Below are 19,033 nucleotides of genomic sequence, written 5' to 3' on the forward strand. Positions count from 1 at the left end.
TTCCATTCCTCATCCACTTTATTCAGACACCTGAGTGAAGCACTCGCCCCCACAGCGCTAGAGACGGTCTCCTCCGCACACGTCATCCTTCACGGGAAAGAAAAACGCCATCGTTCCCCGGATCCAGGCACAAAGGAAACTTTTAGGACTTTTTCCATTTGTCAGAGACGACAGCTCAGCCGACAGGCAAGGCTTCATCCACCACATGCCAGTTTCCTATGCCCACCCCGCTCACCCCGCTTTTAAAGCTGCAAAGGTTGCAGCAGTAACATTTAAAATCTACCCACTTTAGGAGGAATGTGGTGACGCGCTCATGAATTTGTATCTAAAAATAAAAAATAAATAATGAGGTTCTCAAACAGGACGGCTGGCTCTGACTAGGTCAGCGAAGGACGAGGCCAGCCTGGGGGTGAACTGAGAGGTTAGGAGGTACCGTGAAACAGGTGGAGTCTCTCCTCCCTTGAAATCTCTTGCAGTTTCAGGCAATTCAGTAGTATTAAGGCGGCCTCGGCTCGGACACACCTTAGGCGCAAAGCATGGGCAATGATCGACAAAGTAGGACACTATGTCACAGCTGACTTGTGATAAACAGCAACAAGGACTGCATGGCCCCACCGGATGATTGACAGCCTCCAAACCAGAGGCTTAAATTTTGATGCCATATCTAGATTCCTCAGCTCTTGGGAGAGAATCCGAGAGGCTGGATCTGTCTTTAAGCCTCAACTAAGCACAGATCTTCTTCCTCCCAACATGAAAGAGTAAAAGCACCTATGAGGCGGAGTTACCAGTAAGAGCTCCCGCCTGACTGGGAAGCATGAGGCAGGGAAACGGTCAGAAGGATTTCTACGTAAGCCTGGGAAACACAAAAGGTGAACCAAAATCTACAGAAGCAGGCCTCCCGAAAGAGAAAAATCTGTCGGGGGGACTTGGCAAAGAAACAACATTCATGGACAGGCAACGGAGGGAAGCGGGGTCATGGCCTTCGGACTGTGAGGGCGAGTCCGCGGAGAGGCTTCGAGATCCCTGGCTGAGAGAGCTCAGCCTCCACCGGCCGCCGACGCTGCAGCAGACGCATCCCAAAAGGAGTCTCCATGAGAGTCCAGCTTCTTCCCCACGACTCAGCTGAGGAGAGCACCCGACCCGCGTCCCCGCCTGGGCCGCCGCACCGCAGCCGGAGCTCCCCGCCTGGCCCCTGCTGCCCCCAGCTCTCTGCTCTCCGGCGCTGGGGTCCTGCACCCTTACCGCCAGGCCCGATTCAGGAGCTTCACCTGTGCCAGCCTCTTGGTGATCATGGTGGCAAACACCAGGCCGAAGAGGACGCTGCTGATCAGCACGTAGTCATAGTCGTCCTTCAGGACGTCAAACTGCTTGGATGGGTAGACTCGAGTTTGGTAAATGTCCAAACCATAGGCCACAACCTGGAAGGCGGAGGGAACGAGAAATACATGAGAGAGGCGGCCAGTGGTCCACCAGGACCTCGAGCTCTGGACAGAAAGGATATGGAATTTCATCAGCTGCTTCCCGAGCATGAACTGAAGGGCCACCGCTGCGCACGGTAGCGGGCGGCCCCACTCACCAGGCAAGTGGACTCCAGGCCTGAGGGAGCTGTGTAGATGCCTCGCATTCGAGAAACTGTCTGGTTGTAGTTAATGAATCGCTCTGCGTGTATCTGCACATCTGGGGAATATGGGATCAGGTTCTCCTCCCTGCAAAACATCAGCCAGGACCGGCATTCAATACCGCGGCAAGGGGACCTCTCGGCTGCCCTTTCTGAGCCCCAGGAGCTTTCCAGGCCACGTATCTAGCCTCGAATCTTCCTTCAAGGTCTACTTGCATCAAGTAGTTAAAAATGTGGCAGCTGAATGCCAGCAGGGGCTCCAAGAAAGAAACCTGGGTAGAGGGGAGACCCTGTTCTAAATCGAATAACAGCCAGTGCTTCACACCAGAGGAGGTCAGGGCCAGTCTAACCCACACGTGCAGCCTCTTGACTCAGAGAGCCTCGGTCCACGTTCCTCAGAAAAGCCTAGGCTCACCCCATGGGCTAACCACACTCCCCCTTTCCTCCTGTGCAAACACAGATCTGCTCTCTTCCCACACTGCTCAGTTCCCCACACCCCTAAGTGAACAGAATTCGGGATGGAGGCGAGAAAATATGCAAATGCTGGCTGACAATACAGAACTGAATGCTAACGGTGACAAGCTATTCCCCACGTGACCCAGCCCTGTTAGCTCCCCGAACTCACCGCCTCCCATGCCCCACCCCACCGGCTGCTGCAGCCAGTGTGGCCTCCTCCCTGCTTCTGGCTCGCCAGCCACGGTCTCAGGGCACGGGCACAGCCCTCCCCTGACTGAGAAGCCCTCCCCCAGACAGCCACAGGCTGGCTTCTTACCACCTCCAAGTCTTCACTCTGCAGTCACCTTCCCAGCCAGGCACCCCAAGCCACACTCTCAAGTTACGCCCCCTCATAATGCCCTACCCCACCCTTCTGTACATAGGCCTGGTCCCATCTTAATTTTTTCTCTGTAGCATATATAAACACGTGACACGGTATTATTTCTCTTGCTTATCTTACGTAACATCCATCCCATTCCCCCACCAGCATGTTATCTCCACGAAGGGAGAGGTCTTCATCAGACTTGCTCCTGCTCTGCCCCCAGCACAGCAAGACAGCACGCGGCAGGCTGAGGACCAGGCATCATCAACAGGTCACGTTCCTGAGGGTCGGAGGCTCCGGTACTCCTGCAAGCGTCTCACCTGCTTTGCTCTGTTGGGATCTCTGGACGCCGGGGATCCAGCAAGGCCTTAGGAAGGGAAAGAATGGCTCCGGAAGGCAGCCCAACTGCGGAGAAACAGGTGCGGTCATGGGAGCCGAGCCCATACGACGCTCTACACTCAAGGGGAGGCTGCTTAAGATTCGCTCTCCCTCCTCCCTTACCCTATCCCCACCGCCCCCCGTCTTGTGCACATGCGCTCTCTCCCAAACAAACAGAAAGGAGAGAAATGAGAGTCCTGTCAATCTCTTATAGGTGGCCAAGCTAGACTAAGGAACTTTTCCTGCAGCAATAAAGCCCTCCTCTCTAGCCTCCCCTAGTGGTCAAACAGGGCTGTGCCCGTGATGCGCGTCCAGCTGCAATTCTCCTTGGTGTGGGGCCCTACAGAAACCAAAACCGTCACCCTGAGACCCTCCCCTGGTCACTCACTAAGCAGGTGCCGGCTGGTGATGCCCCGCTCGGTGATGGTGGCTTCCATGGCGCTGATGGAGGAAGGGAAGATGTAGGACTGCTGGAGGACCTGGGGCAGCTGGGGGCGGTCCAGGGAACTGAAGGCAGTGGCATTGTACTGCTCAGTGCCCTCGTAGAGCTCCAGCGCCGTAAACTCATTGCGCCGGGCCTTGGTGTTCCAGTACTGGTACTGGAGAGAGGAGGGGGACAGCTGGGGACTAAGCTGCCACTTGGGCTGGAAAGGGGGATGACGCAAGAAGGCACCTCTCTTTCCATGCATGAGCTACACGTCCAGGAAGGACAGAAACCACCCGGCTACCAAGTTTACTAACTTTCAGGGTACTTTTATCTAGCTTTAGGCAAAGTTCACCATAAGACAAAGGAGTTCTCAAGATACTCAGAAGTCAGAATAACAATAGCTAGGGTCTGAGTGCTTATCATGTGGCAAGCGTTATTCCAACCCAGACCAGAAGACACTCTCCTAGCCCTCCTTCATGAGTGATGCGACACAGGGAGCTCAATAATCACTTCAAGGTCGCACAGTCGAGGGGCGCCTGGGTGGCTCAGTCATTAAGCATCTGTCTTCAGCTCAGGTCATGATCCTCAGGTGCTGGGATCCAGCCCCGCAGCGGGCTCCCTGCTCAGTGGGGAGTCCCCTTCTCCCTCTCCCACTGCCCCTGCTTGCGTCCCCTCTCTCGCTCTCTGTCGAATAAAATCTTTAAAAAAAAAATTTTAGAAGGTCACACAGTCAAGAAAGGGAAGGGCTGCCATGAGCCCAAGGTCATCTAATTCCTGAGCCAAATTCCCTAAACAGCACCTCAGCTGCCATCCAGGGGTTTGGATTCTATAGAAACACAAAGAGGCTACCAGTTTCTGGAACAAGAGGCACTGAAAGGATTTGAGACACAGGTCTTGGCTGGGTCGTGAACCTGACTGACACCCACACGTCTGGCGCTCTTACCACCACCCAGTTCTCTGCGTGCACGATGTGGACAGGGCCCTTGGCCTTCCTCTGCACGGAGGAGTGGATGACGCGCCCAGTGACGCCATCGACGAGGAAGATGCCCACGAAGGTGCGCTCGTGGTGCGTGTCTGTGCTCTCCGTCACCACGGCCAGCAGGTTGGGGTTCAGGCTCTGGGGAGAAGGAGAGAAGAGTTCCTCCAGAACCGTGATGGCCAATCACAAGCCCTGCCGTGCGGGAGCCCTGGGTGGAAAGGCCGCCCGGAAGCCTGCTGGCGGGCAGAGCAATCGGGCTTCCTGGCCGGAGGAACTCGCTACCAGAGCTTGTCATCACGGCCCCTGGTTAGAGTCCCCGGGTGCCACGTGCCACATCAGGTGCTCCGCTCACATCACCCCCCAGAATCCCACAAACCACCTCGAAATGGAGCTATTGTCACCCGTACACGGTCGGTGAGAGAAGGCTGCAGGCCACAACACAACTTGCTCACGTCACAGACACAGCAAATGGTTAACTTGAGATACAGTCCAGCCTGCCCACTCCCTGACCTAAGCCACTGCTCCCCCAGTGCGGTTTCTCTGCGCCAGGGCCCGCCCTACGCCTGAACCAACAGACAAGTCTCAGTCCTCTTCTCACCCGACCTGCTAGAACAATGGGACACAGGTGATCGCCCCTTCTCAACACACTATCTCAGGGTGCCTGGGTGGCTCAGTGGGTTAAGCATCTGCCTTCAGCTCAGGTCATGATCCCAGAGTCCTAGGATCAAGCCCCGCGTTGGCCTCCCTGCTCGGCGGGGAGCCTGCTTCCAACTCTCTCTGCCTGCCTCTCTGCCTGCTTGTGATCTCTGTCTGTCCAATAAATAAATAAAATCTTGGAAAAAACCACTTTCTCCACTTGGCATCCAGGACGCATGGCCCTGGTTTTCCTCCACCCCACTGGCTGCTCCTTGTCAGTCTACTCTGCAGGCTCCTCATCTCCCCGGTCTCCTGAACATTGTCTATACTCGCTCTTGTGGTCACGCCACCCAGGGGTGCTGGCAATGGCCAAGGTTACACACCCACACTACACTTTCCCTGAACCCCAGACTCTAAAGGGCTGTTATCTCAGTATCTCTTCTTAAATGTCCCACCTCAAACCTGACATGCCCCAAAGGGTATCCCGTCCTGCCCCTGCCTAAAGCCTGTTCCCCGCAGGCCTCCCCACGTGTCAGGTTTGAGACCCAGGACCTCTGATTCTTTCTGGACTCCCTTCTCTCTCTCCGGCACAGACCGAACACCCCACCCACCAGCATATCCTCCTGGCTCTACCTTCAGAACGCCCTGGAATCTGGTCCCTCCTCCCCACCCCCAACCCCAATCAAGCCACCACCATGTCACCAGGCTTGCTGCAACAGCAGGTCTGCCTGCTGTCTCCCTTGGTCCTCTGGGCGAGCCCTTAACCTCGGTCACTTAGGTCACACCCGTGCTCCCAACTTCCCACCGGCACTCCAGCTCACTCAACACCAAGGCTGGGGTGGTGGCCTCATGACATGTCCTGCCACCCTCTGACCTCAGCAGCCTGAACTCTCCCTGCTCACCGCACTCCAGTCATACTGTCCCCCTTGCTGTTTCTGGAACCCTCCAGGTCCACTCCAGCCTTCCTGTCCAGAAGGCTGTTCCCCTGATGTCACGCACTATCCTTCTTCCTTTCCGAGGTGTCACTGTTACGGTGAGATCCTCCTTAACCTATTCTAACTTGCACGCCCTTCCAATCCCAACTTCACCCCCTTCTCGGCTTTGTTCTTCAATAGAACTAGCTGCCCTCTGATACGCTTTACATTTATCGGTGTACTTGCTTTCTGGTCTCTCCTGAATACAGTTAGAGCCTCAATTTTGTCTATTTTGTTCATGGATATATCTCAGAGTCTAAAAGAGTGTCTGACATCCTGCTAGCAACCCCACCACCTCCCCCCAAAAAAAGTACAGCTTCCCCTCTGTGGTGTTCCTTCTAAACCCACAACCATGGTCTAACCACAAGAAAAACGTCAGACAAACCAAAATTCTCTACAAAACACCTGCCTCATACTCTTCAAATCTATCAAGGTGACGAAAAACTAAATAGGGGGCGCCTAGGTGGCTCAGTGGGTTAAAGCCTCTGCCTTCGGCTCAGGTCATGATCCCAGGGTTCTGGGATCGAGCCCCTCATCGGGCTCTCTGCTCAGCGGGAGCCTGCTTCCCTTCCTCTCTCTTTGCCTGCCTCTCTGCCTGCTTGTGATCTCTGACTGTCTAATAAATAAATAAAATCTTTAAAAAACAACAACAACAACAAAAAACTAAACAGACCAGAGGAGACTTAGAGAAACGTGGCAAGTCTGTGGAGCATGGGGCTCGGGGTTGGGCCTGCAGCAGAAAGGGACCTTAGCAGGAAAACTGGTGAAACTCTGAGAAAGTCTGGAGTCAACAGTCTTATACCAATGCTGGTTTCTTAGTTCAGACAGATGCACCACAGACCCCAGGGGAAACCAGGTAAGGTGCACATGCGAATTCAATGTACCATCTTTCCAGCTTTCCTGTAAATCTAAAATTAGGCTAAAACAAAAAGAAGCTTATTGAAAAAAAACAAACAAACAAAAAACACTAAAAAGCGTGTGTGATGAGTATAAATCCAAAAAAGCCCTACTTTAGAACTACTAATTAAGCCCTAGTTAGAACTACTTGGAAAAATACAAGTACTCTTTGTAAATTCTAACTCATAAATGTAAAATTACATAAAGAATACACTTTTTCTAGCACAATCAAGCATACTCTAGAATTTGTATTATTTTGGCCGTTCTGACTGACTAAAGCAAACTGACTGCAGCCAAAGTCAGCCGTCCCTAAAGATTTCTAATCAGGAGCGGTAATAAGGTTAACCACGAGACTGGCACTGTTCTAACCATGTTACGTGTCGTTACGTGTTACCACTAATCTTCACGACAATCCTATAATGTAGGTGCTTTTAGCCCCATTATATTCTTAAAAATAGACATTTGGGAAGCCTCCGCAAACTACCCACGAAGAGCAGCCCGCGTGGGGCAGAGCCAGGTGTGAACCTGGACAGTCCAGCCCACGCCCCATGAAGCTGCTGCTCCCCCGTCAGCTGCCTTGGCTGCACTCTGGGCTGCATCACGCCTCCTCCTCCAACTCAGCCCACACTCTGCGGAGGGGGTCACTGATGACCACGCATCGCTACAAGGCTGCCTTCTCTCCCAACAGTTTGGCAGCCCACTAGCCACCTCTCTGTCTCTCTCCTTCACCACTAACTAGTGTGGATCACAGAGATGGAGTTTCTACTGGATCAATGAAGGCTTAAGCCCCCAGCATCCTACCAGCACTACCATGAACAGCAAGAGCTAGCATCTACCAGTAGCAGCCATAGGCCAGGTACTATGCTAGGCGTGAGTGTCACGCGATCATCACGACAGCCCTACAAAGGAGGCACTTGTCAGACTCATTTGACAGACAAGAAATGAAAGCTCAAAGGAATGAAATGACTCCCTCAAGATCAAGTAGCTATCAAACCCCAGAGCCAGAATCCAAACCCTTGCCCTTCTGCCCGGCAGCAGACCGCAGAATCGTACCTTATAGAGCACGCTGCGGTCCCCCATCACGCGGCCCTGGGAATGAACGTGCTCGCTGCTGCGCTTCCCCTTCACCTTGACGATGCGCTGCACTTCTGGGGGAATAGTCAGCTCCCAACTCAGCTCAGTGGTAAGATCCTAGGGCCGGGGCAAAAGAGCCAGCACTTATGATGTGGACGATACACTGAGTCCTGTGACAGCTATAGGCAGAGACATCCCACATTCCTTTATTTGGGGCCTTTGTGCCCAAAGAAACAGAGATCAGAGCTCCTAGGGAAACAGCAGTAAGGATCTAGTTTGTGCAGATGTTTTGGATCTCTGTTTGATTAGGCAAGACAGTAAAGCCAGTAAGAAAGGAGAGGAATGTTCAGTGGTATCCCATTGTTTATCTGAGTAGGAAATATCCAAGGAAAGTTTACCACTTACTACTACTAACTATGGCTCCAATATCTGAGCTTAGCAGTAAATCACTAAACTGCCAGGGACCTTGAAACATTATAGGAGATGTTCTTCATAGTCAAAGAAAACCAATTCACAAAGTTTTACAGTTAAATATATTATTTTTTTAAAGATGTATTTGTTTGAGAGAGAGAGCATGGAAGCCTGCAGGAGCCGGAAGGGCAGAGGGAGAGAATCTCAAGCAGACCCCACACTGCATGGAGCCGGGTACGGGGCTGGACCGCATGACCCTGAGATCATGACCTGAACCAAAACTGAGAGTCGGACACTTGATGGACAGAGCCACCCAGGAACCCCGCAGTTAAAGAAGTTATTATCTATCCACACTGTGTATACACAGAGCTTTGTGTCCTCTGTCTTCCCTTGGCCACGGTTTCTTCCCATGTCCTCAGGACCCGACCAATCGTGATACCCGAGAGCTTGCTCCCCCAACCATGAAGAGCCATCACTTTCAAGGCCCCTTTTTAATAACTTGAGGGGACAATTTTTTTCACCCACAGGGGTAATGAACATGTTTTCTGGGGAGACCATAGACAAGAAAACAGGGCGAGGGACGTCATGGGCCCAAGATCACGAAGTTAATAAATCATAGAGCCCGGCTTCCCATCCGGGCAGCTGGGTCCAAGCTCCTAAGCTCTATGTTGCACTGCAAAAGGCCCTGTGGGACAGGATGGAGGGCCGCTGGTGAGTACATGACCCAGATCCCTCCTGTCAGCAGGCCTGCTAATGAGGCCAAGGCCAGCCGCCCCCCCTGTGAACCTCAGAGCTGGCCCTCAGGGCCGTTGTCTATCAGTCTTTGCTAGCACTGGACTCAAGTACGTCAGCAGAGGAGAAAATCAGCCCCATTTTTAAAAATCAGATTGAGGGGCACCTGGGTGGCTTAGTGGGTTAAGCCTCTGCCTTTGGCTCAGGTCATGATCTCAAGGTCCTGGGATCAAGCCCCACATCGGGCTCTCTGCTCAGCGGGGAGCCTGCTTCCCCCATCTCTCTGCCTGCCTCTTTGCCTACTGTTGGTCTCTGTCAAATAAATAAAATCTTTTAAAAAAAAATCAGATTCAAAGCACACATTCTAACAAGAGTGGGTCAGTAACGGCATCTTCATACAGAAAGTACAACTCTACTCAACCTCCGTTCCACCTCCCACCCTCTCAAGAATGGACAACAACACTCCTTCTCTCTGCTAGAGAAAAGGAACGTGGATTAAAAAATCCATGGGTTGCAGGGCGGTGAGGGCGGGTGGGCTGGGTGGGAGGGCGCCTGGGTGGCTCCGTTACTTAAACAGCTGGCTCTTGATTTCGGGATCGAGCCCCACATCGGGCTCCATGCTCAGCAAGGAGTCTGCTTGAGGATTCTCTCCTCCTCCTTCTCCCTCTGCCCCTCCCACTGCTCACATGCTCTCTCTTTCCCCCTCTCTGAAATAAATACATCTTTTAAAAAAAGAAAAAAAAAACCCTCCATGGGGGCAAAAATTTTATCTCCTGGGCATTACTCTTTTCACAGTACCTAGAAGCTTGTCTGCCATAGAGCAGCTGACCAATATGAAAAGGCCTACGAATCAGACATTAGGACTGTGCTGAGCCACATTTTCAACAACATGAATAGCATAATCCACTTCTTAGCCAAATAGCCAAGAAACGCTTATACCCCCCCATGGAAGGTCCCGCCAGGGGGTGCCCTCCCTACCTTTCGAAGTCGATATCCACACAGCCGTCCCTGTTCTGCATCCACCAAATAGAAAAAGATGGAAGGAGCGAGCTCATGTAGCTGTCGCAAGACATTCCGAGTGGCTGGGAACGCCGTGACCTTGAAAACCCCAGAGAGCCCAAAACAGTTAAAGGAAAAGGGTGCTCTGTACAGTTTCCCAAGATTCATTAAAGTTTGCCATCAAAAAGCCTTAAAAATAACACAATCAATTTTAAAAGAATTAAAGCCCACTGAACCCAAACAGAGCTTAAATCTCCTTTTGCTAAGAGCCTGAGTTTCCACAGGTGCAGGGAAGGAAAAGCCATTGGGTGGCTCAGAGATGCCCTGCTAGCCCACACTCACGCTGACTGCCAAGTCCCAGCTCTGGCCGCAAGCTGCCACGGGGACCGCCCTCCCCACACTGGACCCCGCCCGGTGCTCGCCAGCCACGCTCAAGTCTCCTACCTTATACTCATCATCGATCAACAGCAGCACCTTGGCGTAGTCCTGATCCATGATGGGGAGAAGCAGAGACTGCAGGATGGGGCGCTTCGGCACTGGGGGAGCCACCTGACTCCACTTGCCGAAGATGGGATTGAAGACGTACAGAGAACTCATCCCCGATTCCTGAGACGGACAAGCCAATGGTCAGACCAGCGGCAGGAAAAGGATGCAATGCTAAGGGCAGAACTGGAGAGCTAGGACTTCAGCTCAACTGTGACACATTCCCAGGACCGTTCTGTGTGGATGCCCTATTTGTGCAGAATAAAGTTTTGCGTGAAGGTAAAGTGAGGCTAACGTGTCAGGAGGGAAACGGTCGAACTGCCCCCGTGGCCGAGCATGGGACATGCTGAGGAAGAAACAGAACGGTCAAGTACCAATTCACTAACCTCAGGCAGCCATTCCAGTGGTACCTACCAAGCCTAGAAAGTGCCCTTTCTCCTTTTTAAAGATTTTACTTTTATTATCTGAGAGCGAGTGAGAGAGACAAAGACTAAGCAGGGGGAGAGGCAGAGGCACTGGGAGAAGCAAACTTCCTGCTGAGCAGGAAGCCCAATGTGGGGCTCGATCCCAGGACCCTGGGATTCATGACCTGAACCGAAGGCAGAGGCTTTAACCCACTGAGCCACGCAGACGCCCCTAAGGGTTTATTTTTATTATTTATTTGAGAGAGAATGAGTGAGACAGCACAAGCAGGGAAAGGGGCAGAGAGACAAGGAGAGAAACTACTTCTTTCTAATGACACTAGAGTGAATCCACAAAAATCCAGCTAATTCTGGGAGGCAGAAATAAATAGCTTTGTGTCCTGCTCTCCCTCATCTAAAGAGAAAGCAGCCACTCAGCTGCTAACAGCGGCCTGTGTGTGGGAAGGAGGAGGGCTGGCTCGCTCCGGGTCTGGTGACATCACACCTCCTCCAGCGTCAACCCCCATCAGTCCTGGATGGGTCCTGGATGCGTCTTCCATTCCAACAGCTGGAACAAACAGAGCTCTAGCCCCTGACCACCTGTCCCTAGCCCTCCCAGAATTTCAAAGGCCCAGAAGAAATTCAACTTAAAAACATGGAAAAGCCACACCCTCTCTGGCTCAGAGCCGAGGAGGACAGCCTCACCTTGTCCTTTACCAGCAGGGTGCACTGTGGGGGGTGGGGGAAATGGGCCGTCGTCCTCTGGACCATCAGTTTAAAGGAGGAATCTGGCTTGACGCTGGGGAGATACTGTTTCCACAGGATGGTGCCAGAGCTGCTCTCAATGCCAAAAAGCTGCAAGATAAACAAACACCTAACTCACTACTAGGAAGACAAACCGAAGAGCTGACTCTCTCCTTGGAAATCAGCACCAGTACTAGCCCCTACCAAAGGCTTTTTGCTTCCCACACACGGAAAGTCAGAAGGTTTGGTACCTGGGGCTTAAAGCCCTCACCTTGCCCGAGGCCGTCACCATCACCATCATCTTCTGGAGGTTAAATTCATCTCTGGCCAGGGTGTCAATGTTGATCTCATTCTTAATCTGACTTCGGGGCTTCCGAGCGTCGTAAAACATCTTCCAGAGGTGGGAGGTCCACGCCTGCAGCAGGATGAGCTGGGACGACAGGCGTTTCAGGAACATCCCCAGCAGGCCGTCTGGTGTCAAGGAGAACGTGCCAGAACTGAGGCTCACCCCTCATCAGACTAGGTGCTTCCAGCAAGGAGCTTTTTCTAACGAGGGGTCTCTCCCACTCCTGCGGAGCACTCAAGCCACGACATGCCAGGCGGGGATCCCGAAGGGCGGTCCTTTAACTGAAGCTACCACTCTCGCCCTTGGGTCTAGCCATGCAGGAACTCCAAAACCTATTTTCCTGGCTCCCAGTACGCCCACCTCCTGGCCTCTTGGAAGAGGAGACCAGGAGGTCAGGGATCAGCCATGCTGAGCATGTCTCCACCACAGCCTGCATCCAGAATGGCCAGAAGGAGGTTTCCGGGTGTCATGACGAAACCAGAAGGGGGGAGAGTGTGGGTGTGCAGAGGTAAGTGTGCCATGGACGGGCATTTCCCTTACCCATGGTTCAACTCCCACCCTGTCTATTAAACCGACACCCGACAGTCCTACTTGCCTCCAAACCCTGTCAAGGAGGCCACCACCCTCAAGTCTCCCCCACGGGGTCAATGTGGCAGCACGAGTACAGAGCCTGGTCTCTGGAGTCTGGCAGCCTGGACTCGAACCCCGGCTCTACTGCTGACTAGCTGGGTGACCCAGCTCATGTACATAATCTCTGGCCTCCGGTTCCTCGTGCGTAAGATCGCGTGTAGTCCAAGGGCCACGTGACCTACACACGTGACTTCACACCACGCGGGGTCCACGGTGAGTGCTCACTTAAAAAAAAGTAGTGCCTTTGCGCATCCTACTTCCAAGCAACCTCAGCTCAAGGAAGAGAAGTGAGGGGCAAGCGGAACAAGCCACAGGCCCAGGGGTCCATGCACACACAGTATGTACTTCAAGGATGCGGGTCAGGAAAAACAAACAATTAACCAAAAGCTAGCCACATGGACAGGCAACGGGCAACAAGGCAGCACGAAGCAGATTTTACCTTGAATTGCTGGATCCGGGCAGCAGAAATAAACAGTAAAGTCAAATTAATCCTCGGCTCAGAAAACCCGCAATGCCTACCGGGGTGCGCGGCCCAGAGGAGGCCCTCAGTCAACGTGGCCGCGGAGCAAGGTGGAGGGATGGGAGCAAGAGGCCGAGGCAGGACCGACCAGAGCGCAGTGAACCAAGTCCATCCTGGGGCATGGGACTGGCGGGCTCCAGAGCGCACCGCGGGCCACCACAACCCCATCAACCCAGTCACACCTCTCCAGAAAGATGCAGCTGGTGCCTGGCGGACAAGGCGTGACACAGTGCCTGGCAAATCTGAGGAACTGAGGCAATGGCAGCTATGTGACTATACTAAGTGAAGACCGAGAGGGGTTCCCAAGTGGCTCCTTTCAGAGAAAAGAAAGGTTATGTAAGCCACACGGCCATGAGGGCCCCGGAAACTGGTCGCAGAGCAAGTTGCACGCACACGGGCAAAAATGACTGTGCCCAGAAAGCCAGGGATGCCGTGAGCCAGCATCTCCTGCAGTCTAACTCGCAGACCCCTTCCCAGAGCAGTGCCCCCCAGCCACGGCGCTGTTCCCAGCGTGCTCCGTGCGTACCTGCCTTCTTGCCAAATTCTCCTTCCAGCTCGGCCTGGGCGCCCGTCAGGGGCAGATCCACCATCTCCAAGCACACCACCTCTGCCAGCGACTCCTCCCGGGCCCACAGCACCACCTTCCCTGCTACAGAAACCCCGGTTATGAAAGCCACGCCTGCCTCCCCCATCGCCTGAAGGCTCTTCTCCATGGTTCGGGGATTCCAGACGCTCTCGTGTCAGGCCGAGAGCAGCAGCGCACAGGGTGGCATGCAACAGTTCAGGTAAGGGAAGGTCCAGATTTCACCTTAGAATGCTAAGGGATTGTTCAAAAGCAGAGAAAAATATAGCTCTACAAACTATTCAGGCTACACTCCACTGGAATCTTTCTCAAAGCCAGTCCACAGACCCCCAAATACAGTCTGACTAGAAATCTGGGCAGGCCTAACAAAAACGGGCTGACTGAGGTACGCTCACCCAGCTGCTGCAGGAAGAGTAGCAGGTGGTCCTCTGTCTGCACCAGGGCCCGGTAGCCCACCGAGTCGTCCTTCTTCAAGAACACCTGGATGTAGAGCTGTAAGCAGAGCCCGGGCCCCCACAGTCAGCCAGAATCCAAATGCTTCTGCACGCTGGCCCCCCCCCCCCCCAAACCCAAGGCATCAGAAGTGGAAAAAGGCCCAGGACTCCGGGTGATTCGCCGTCCAGGCAACACGGCGTCCCCCCAGACCCCAAGGAGGGAACGTGAACGCATCAGAGCCAGCGCTGCGCCGCCAGGCTGCGCTTCAGACCTCTCCAAGGGGTGGTCTCAGAGTTTCCCGGGCACCGCGTCCGTCCCTCATGCTCCAGTCACTCCCCACAGAGCGAGCAGAAGGCCAAGGTGAGAGTTTCCGTTTTGGAGATACAGAAGCCCCAGCCCAGAGAGGCTGAGAACACCCTGAATGCACAGTGGCCACGCAGGCGCCAACCACGAGCGCATGCTGGGGCACCGGCGACGTCTTATGGGCTCGTGACTCTGGACACAGCTCGGGATCTCACAAGGCCCAGTTTCGTCGGTAAAACGAGGGCAGTAATAAGCACTTCGCAAGGTTGGTGAGACAGGTGAGTCAATTCGGGCGTAAATGCTGAGCACTGTGCCCGGCACGCTCACCACTTAGCATAAACGCTACCTGCTTTGACTATTAGTCACGGGGCCTTATAACAAGGCAGCTCCTCAGGAAGAACTAGAGCCCGTGTCCAGAGAGCCCTAACCCCAACCCAAGGCTGTGGCCCGGCCTGTGCTGAGAAGCCCCTGGAGGGAGCCTGATGCAAAGGCTCTGACTCACCCGCTCTGGCCGAGTGCCATTCTGTTCCAGACTGAAGGTGATGGTGGTGTCAAGCAGCCGCCGACCTGTCTCCACTAAGTAGAGGTTAATGGTGTAGGTCTGGTTGAAGCAGGTCAGCAAGTCCTACGGGGACAGATGACAGGGGTCAACAGAGAGATCCCCCAAAGCCAAGTCCCACAGAGGAAATCCAAGAATTGGGGTTAATGCCCTAGAGAAGGTCCAGGCCAAGAAAGGAAATATATGCAAAGGAAAATAAAAGGAAAAAAGAGGCGCCCGGGTGGCTCCGTTTGTCAGCGACTGCCTTCAGCTCAGGTCATGATCCTGGAGTCCCGGGATCAAGTCCCATATCGGGCTCCCTGCTCAGCAGGGATTCTGTTTCTCCCTCTGACCCTCCCCTTCTCATCCTCTCTCTCTCTCTCTCTCTCATTTTCTCTCTCAAATAAATAAAATGAAAAGTCTAAAAAAAAATTTTTTTGAAGGAAATAGAAAGCTAAATTGCAAGGCAGAAATGAGGTATCCGAGTAAATACACAGAGTAACAACCATGATACTTGTTGCAGAAGGAAGTCAGTATGATGCAGCAGACTTCCCCAAGAGAGGGAAGACCCCCACGAGGAAATCCCAAATCTCTTCAGGAAAGCTCAGGAGATGGAAGACACAGCAGAAGCCCCGCCCCAGGGCCCGTGCTCTGCTCCAGTGCAACCACACAGATCGCCATTCAGCAATACCAGCCGGAGGCCCAGAAGACACGGGGAACGGAGCCGGAAGAGAAAGTGGTTAAGAACAGATTCTAGAGATTCTACTTCCGAGTTCCCAACTACAAAGGATCCAGACAAGCACGATTTACAGCATGCGGCAAACCCCGCCAGGGTTGAGCGCTCTAGGAGACCTGCTCCCAGCCTCCCTGGAGGCCTAGGTCTGGCACACTGCCCAATGCCACACCGTACCTGAGCCCTGGGCTTCTCTGGGAAGCTCCCCAGGGACCCGTCTTCAGAACTGCTCGGTTTCTGCTGGGGAAAAGAGAGGACAGATGAGAACATTTAACCCACGGGGTTATTCCCCAGTCACCGAACTGAAGGTCTCCCTTCTGTGTCATCTTAGCACCCAGGAGAAAACAAAGGTCCCTCCTCACTCCTGCTCACAGAGCCTACGGAGCTCTTAACAGCCACAGAAGGAAGTGGGGCTGTACTATTAGGCTCCCACTCCCGGGGACAGGGTCACACAAAGCACTACAGAGCAAGTGAGAACTTACTTCTCAATAGCTTCCTGCCCCCGGGTTCAAACTGCCCCGATGTTTGGCTCTCGGGGCTCCTGGGAGACATAAGGAAGGAGAACCCCCAAGTGCCGGCCGGTATCCTTGATACGCACCGTTTCACCGCGACAGGTCACGACTGCAGCCACCGTCTTCTCTCCAGTGGTGGCAAAGCTCACTAGGGCAGCCTGGGAAGAGAGCAAAGTGTCAGTTCCTAAATGGGGCCTATACCACTCATCAGCCTTACAGAGGAGCATCTCTCCAGGGACGTCCCTTGGCCTTGGAGCTGAAAGTGCTCCTGACTTTGAAGCACAGCAGCCAGGGCACCTGAGAACAGAGGGAGGTCTCAGAGGCATCCAGAGCTGAAAACAGGCCTTTCCCCTACCCCCAATACAGTCACCCGCCAGCCCTAAATTTCACAACGTTCTTAGTATCTATAGGGAAGCTCGAATGAACGCCCCCACTCTCCTGTGGACTCAGAACAAGGTGCCAGTTTGACCCTAAATATCCTTTGGAACTCTCAGAAAAACAAAAAGATTCCATTTCTGCTCTAAAGTGAACCCATCTTGGGACGCCTGGGTGGCTCAGTGGGTTAAGCCTCTGCCTTCGGCTCAGGTCATGATCTTGGGGTCCTGGGACTGAGCCCCACGTCAGGCTCTCTGCTCAGCAGGGAGCCTGCTTCCCCCTCTCTCTCTCTGCCTACTTGCAATCTCTCTCTCTCTCTCTGTCAGATAAATAAATAAAAAATCTTTTAAAAACAAATAAATAAATAAAGCAAACCCATCTCAAACCACACATAGAAGAGAAGCCTGGATCCAGAGCAAACATCGTCAGATCCTCCTGACTCCTAGCACCGCGCTGCCTGCAGTCACCTGTGGGAAGTCTTTGAGCAGACTCAGGGCTCCATGATGGTAGTGCAGCAGAGCATAGTGGCTTGGGGACAACTGCAGGAAGAACTGGGCCCGAGAAGGATCCACTGGGTTAGGCTGCGTGGGCAGGACCCGGGGCTGGAAACCACTTGCAAATTCTAAGTCAAGGGACTGAAGGGCAAGAAAAAAAGAGGATTAGGGCTACAAGCAGGTAAGTCACTGGTCCACTGATCCATCCCAGGCCTCCTTCCTCTGCCCCACTTTGCCAGGGGAAGTATCCAGGCCATGGCATGTAGCTCCAGAAGCTCCCATTCAGGTTCTCTAAAGAGAAGAGTGGCCCATTGCTCCTTACACCAGTCCAGCCAGAAGCCTAACCTCCCAACAACTACCGAGGCTCAGGAAGAAAGCCGTGTCACTGGGAGAAAAACTTTTTCTAAGCAGCAAAGGCAAGGCCTCGGGCCAGGGAGCAGCAGTGCCACCTCTTACCTGCAGCGGGATCTGTCTCAACTCCCACTCTGTCTCCAGGGCCAGGGTCTGCAGGGACCGTGAGCTCGGGTCAGGGCACACCAAGACAGCCTCATCCACCACACCACAGGCTCCAGTGAGACTCTGAAGCCAGGGGGTTGACACCCTAACCTATAGGACAGACATTGTAGCGGGACGTTGGTGAGAATGTTTACATTTTCTTCTCCACTCATCAGCAAGGTCACAGGGGCTAAGATCGAAGGTTCTTCGTGGCTGGTTCCAAAGGACTTCTTCCGGGTGCCTGGGTGGCTCAGTTGGTTAAGCAGCTGCCTTCGGCTCAGGTCATGATCCCAGGGTCCTGGGATCAAGCCCAACATCAGGCTCCCTGCCCAGTGGAGAGCCTGCTTCTCCCTCCCCTTCTGCCTACTGCTCTGCCTACTTGTGCTCTCTATCTTTCTGTCAAATAGATAAATAAAATCTTGGAAAAAAAGAAAAAAGGACTTCTTCCCACCCCTTCCAACTTCCCAAGAGCTCCCAAACTGGAGAAAATCAGGATCTGGAAAAACATACCAGGTCATCTTTAAGACCCAATATTTCAGATAAGTATTTCTTTCCCATATTTGTCATACGTGGTTTCCTATAACTACTACACAGAAGTACCTCCTAAGAAACTTGCAGGCAATGAGAAAAAACCTATGTAACTTCCCATCCACCCCAGGAGAGCACCATGCATGAATGTGAGGGCTTTAAACAAACGCTCGATGAGGAGAAAGCAGCCTCCAAGTGACCAGAATCAGGGACCAGGAACGGCTTCTGCATCTGCCCAGCCAAATTCCCTGGTCCCTGAGGCAAAGGCGGGCTCCGTCTATTCCCCTTCACAATCCACACGGCGCCTCATGCCAGACGCCTGGCCATACCTGCTGAACAATCTCTCCATCTTCCACGTTAAACTTGACGATGTTCACGTGGCTGAAGGGAACAACTCCGAGGGCCCATACCACCCCAGACCCGTAGGAATACGTCATCTGGTAATGGATGCTGTCACTAAGAGAGGGAAGACAAAGCAAGGAGCAACAGCTTCAGCCACAGGTCAGGCCCGCCCTCAGGGGTCCTCTTGTCACAACCTAGCAGGCCCCAAGTAGGATTTGTTTGACTCCCAGTTTTTTTTTGTTTTTTGTTTTTCTAATAGTCACCAACATTTAAAACTGACACTTAACATGTAAAAATCAGATTTCTTTTTTTTTAATTTTTTTTATTATTTTTTTTTAAAGATTTTATTTATTTATTTGACAGACAGAGATCACAAGTAGGCAGAGAGGCAGGCAGAGAGAGAGAGAGGAGGAAGCAGGCTCTCCGCTGAGCAGAGAGAGCCCGATGTGGGGCTCGATCCCAGGACCCTGGGATCATGACCCGAGCTGAAGGCAGAGGCTTTAACCCACTAAGCCACCCAGGCGCCCCTAAAAAATCAGATTTCTAACTCTTCTTAAAAAGGAGGAGCAGCAAAGCTTGGCATGCCTACAGGGTGCCAATCGGCTAAGTAAGGCTGCCCCCTGGAGGTA

General features: G+C 53.1%; 1 protein-coding gene across 4 annotated transcripts in view; it reads right to left on the reverse strand.

The window, feature by feature from the left end:
• EMC1 (ER membrane protein complex subunit 1) overlaps positions 1–19,033 on the reverse strand; it is a 25,590-nt gene continuing 6,557 nt past the window's right edge. The window contains exons 6-23 of one of the 4 annotated variants that reach the window (XM_082684460.1): positions 18,392–18,518; positions 17,496–17,645; positions 17,013–17,180; positions 16,257–16,328; positions 15,836–15,898; positions 14,890–15,012; positions 14,045–14,141; positions 13,593–13,712; positions 11,842–12,041; positions 11,532–11,681; positions 10,387–10,548; positions 9,922–10,041; positions 7,780–7,917; positions 4,184–4,357; positions 3,202–3,412; positions 2,756–2,840; positions 1,577–1,706; positions 1–1,418 (exon numbers count right to left, since the gene is read on the reverse strand). In XM_082684460.1, coding sequence (XP_082540586.1) covers positions 1,239–1,418; positions 1,577–1,706; positions 2,756–2,840; positions 3,202–3,412; positions 4,184–4,357; positions 7,780–7,917; positions 9,922–10,041; positions 10,387–10,548; positions 11,532–11,681; positions 11,842–12,041; positions 13,593–13,712; positions 14,045–14,141; positions 14,890–15,012; positions 15,836–15,898; positions 16,257–16,328; positions 17,013–17,180; positions 17,496–17,645; positions 18,392–18,518 — 2,470 coding nt within the window. In that variant the 3' untranslated portion in view covers positions 1–1,238. Of the gene's footprint in view, positions 1,419–1,576; positions 1,707–2,755; positions 2,841–3,201; positions 3,413–4,183; positions 4,358–7,779; positions 7,918–9,921; positions 10,042–10,386; positions 10,549–11,531; positions 11,682–11,841; positions 12,042–13,592; positions 13,716–14,044; positions 14,142–14,889; positions 15,013–15,835; positions 15,899–16,256; positions 16,329–17,012; positions 17,181–17,495; positions 17,646–18,391; positions 18,519–19,033 lie in introns of all 4 variants that reach the window. The other 3 variants (XM_082684458.1, XM_082684461.1, XM_082684459.1) reach the window with 3 other exon arrangements.

This window comes from Mustela nivalis, assembly GCF_964662115.1.
Source record: "Mustela nivalis genome assembly, chromosome: 10".
Lineage (NCBI taxonomy): Eukaryota > Metazoa > Chordata > Mammalia > Carnivora > Mustelidae > Mustela > Mustela nivalis.